Source organism: Asparagus officinalis, chromosome 4 (genome assembly GCF_001876935.1).
Source record: "Asparagus officinalis chromosome 4, Aspof.V1, whole genome shotgun sequence".
Lineage (NCBI taxonomy): Eukaryota > Viridiplantae > Streptophyta > Magnoliopsida > Asparagales > Asparagaceae > Asparagus > Asparagus officinalis.
Genome location: NC_033797.1, coordinates 81,702,918 through 81,705,629, shown reverse-complemented (window position 1 = coordinate 81,705,629; position 2,712 = coordinate 81,702,918). Strand labels below are relative to the sequence as shown.

General features: G+C 33.0%; 1 protein-coding gene across 1 annotated transcript in view; it reads right to left on the bottom strand.

Annotated features, from left to right (window-relative positions):
* The window catches only part of LOC109838987, a 2,067-nt gene extending 951 nt beyond the window's left edge, over window positions 1–1,116 (bottom strand). The window contains exons 1-2 of the mRNA XM_020407416.1: window positions 994–1,116; window positions 104–549 (exon numbers count right to left, since the gene is read on the bottom strand). Of these exons, the coding sequence (XP_020263005.1) occupies window positions 104–549; window positions 994–1,116 (569 nt within the window). The remainder of the gene's footprint in view (window positions 1–103; window positions 550–993) is intronic.

Genomic DNA, 2,712 nt, shown 5'->3' with positions numbered 1-2,712 from the left:
TTTTGCTTCTGGTGCTACAATGAATTTCTCAATTGATGTCTTCAACATTTTCTTTCTCCGCTTTTTTCTCTTCATCTTTCTTCTCTTCTTCTTTCTCTTCCACTTTCTTCTCTTTCTGTTTCTCCACATTCTCAGCATCCTCTTCATTCCCTTATTTCTTCTCTTTTTCTTTCTCAACATTCTCAACATCCACTTCTTTCCCTTCTTCTTTCTCCATTTCCTTCTCTTCTCGTGAAGCTTCTTATTTTTTTTCTCTCCTACTTTTTCTATTTCCTTCTCTATTTGCATAACCTCTTCCACAATTGGAGAATCTTCTTTTCCAATATTGGTTACTTCACGATAATCGAAGCAACTAATATCATCACCCTTATTACAAGAATCCAAAATATTTTTCTTTTCCTTTTGTGTAGCCTTAGTAAGCCTATCATTCTGTGCCATAAGATTCTTTACATTCTTCTTTAGGTCTTTGTGGTCAATGAGATTACTGGTTCCTTCATAAGGTTCCACTTTCTTGTTAACCCTTTGTATCTCCTTTGCGCAAGCATCCCACTGATATCACTTACTACACTTGACAACATGGAGCAATTTCCAATTTATTTTAATAGCATTCCTCCGAAAACGAATCTGTTCATGGCTTGTTAACTTCTTTATCTCATCTTCCCTCTCAAAAGCATCACTGATATGTTGCAAAATAATCTAAAAAAATTACCAAATACTTATCAGCTAGATAAACAATGAAAAAAAATAAGGATTATAGTTATCATAGACAATAAAATGTTGAAAGGTTAACATGTAAGTCAAAAAGTTAACATGTAAGGCCAAAAGTTAATATGTCACTAAGAATTAACATGCATGGATGAATATTAACATGTAACACTGTATGTTAACATGAAACAATGTACACTAACATGCACACAGAAAGTTAACATGAAAGAATACAAATTAACATGTAATTTTGATAAAGTTATAGAATTACGTTCAATATTAACATACAAGAATGTGTAAAGAATAATTGATGCTTACGTAGCTTATTGATGAACTCTTATGTCTCTCCTCAACCTTTTCTGGCTTCTCCTTCTTCTTATGAACAACCTTCTTTGGCCTCAATTGCTCCATAGATTTACTCCTACAAGAGATGAGAGGGATTCTTTTTCTTCCCCCGCGAGAGATGTCATTCTTCCTCAAACTGGGCTTTCTTTGAAGGTATTTCTCATTCCGTGGCTAACATAAGTTTTGCTACTATTTCAATGCTTGTTTTCTCTACCTTTGAAGCAATTGTATCTCTCCTTATTGATCTAGCTCTCTCTCTAATCATTACCCAATTAGTCAAAGGAGGCTTCCATCTGAAGTTAAGGGCTAGTTTTTTAATGTCAGTCATCTCATAGTACCATTACTGTTAAAATAGAATGAAATACATTTAAACTTTGATATACTAGTAAAACTACAGATAATATGAAAAAGATAAAGGATAAGCAGCAAATATTTGTTCTAAATTTTCTTGCTAACTTTCATAATTGTTTGTTCAACTTCAGCCTAACTTGATAACTTTCACCCTTAGACGTTAAGTTTCACTGGTACATGTTAACTTTCAGATGTACATATTAACTTTCATAATGTAATGTTGACTTTCATGCATAAGTGTTAATTTTCATGATAACTTATTAATTGTCACAATATCCTGTTAACTTTCAAACTTGTACATGTTTTCAGATTCATGTTAACTTTCATCATAATTATAAAAAATGCTAATAACTAAAACCAAAAGCAAACTATATAAACATGCAACTTACAGGAATGAGTGGCATGCATCTAGGAATGTACGTAACCCTTGACTTTCTCATTCCTTCCAAGGCAATTTGAATGCCTCTCTTTTTCTCTTGAAAAATTAATTTACCTCACGCAATATTATTTACTCTCTCAATGCTAGTAACATATCGAGTTGGGATGTCTTGCAAGCTGTTAAGGCAGTAAATCATTACACAATGGTACAAAATCTAAAATAGCACAAAATCCTCAATATCCTTCTTTGAGTTTGACTCAACAAGTTTCTCCAGTAACTCTTCATTGTATCTCCGCATGCTATTAGCTGCTTCTTTCTCTTGGCCCTTTGCCTTTGCATTGGCCTTCATCATTTCTTTTTTTTCTTCAAAGTACTCTATCCAGAGCCAGTTATGTGGGTCTCTATTTTCATAAATTAACTCTCCATCAATAGGGGATTCCATATGATCTTGCACCCACCCCTCATCAAATTTGATTAACATTATCGTACCGGTTTTAGAATGAGGAAAAGATAATTCATCCTGTTTATCAACATAATGACTCAACACATTCTCTAGTGCTAGTCAATCAACAGCTCGAGGTCCAAATAAGACATAGTGCTCAAAATTACTGCCCTTGTAGGCATCCTAATGTCACTTCCTCATTCTTGGTTCAAAATGTTTTTATGAATGCGTAGTATGTCCCAAAACTTGTTGTAAGCCTGATATCACCTACAGCTGCACTAATTTTCCTACATAAAAAAATATTTACTCTGGACAAATCATTCAAATTCTTAATATCCATTACACTAATTAACATCAATGGTAAATATTACCATCAAAGGTCAACATTTAACAACCTTTTGTAAAAGTTAACACTTACAGATGAAAGTTAACAACAGTCCACAAAAGTTAACATCTATTCATAAAAGTTAACATTCTTTTATGAACTTTA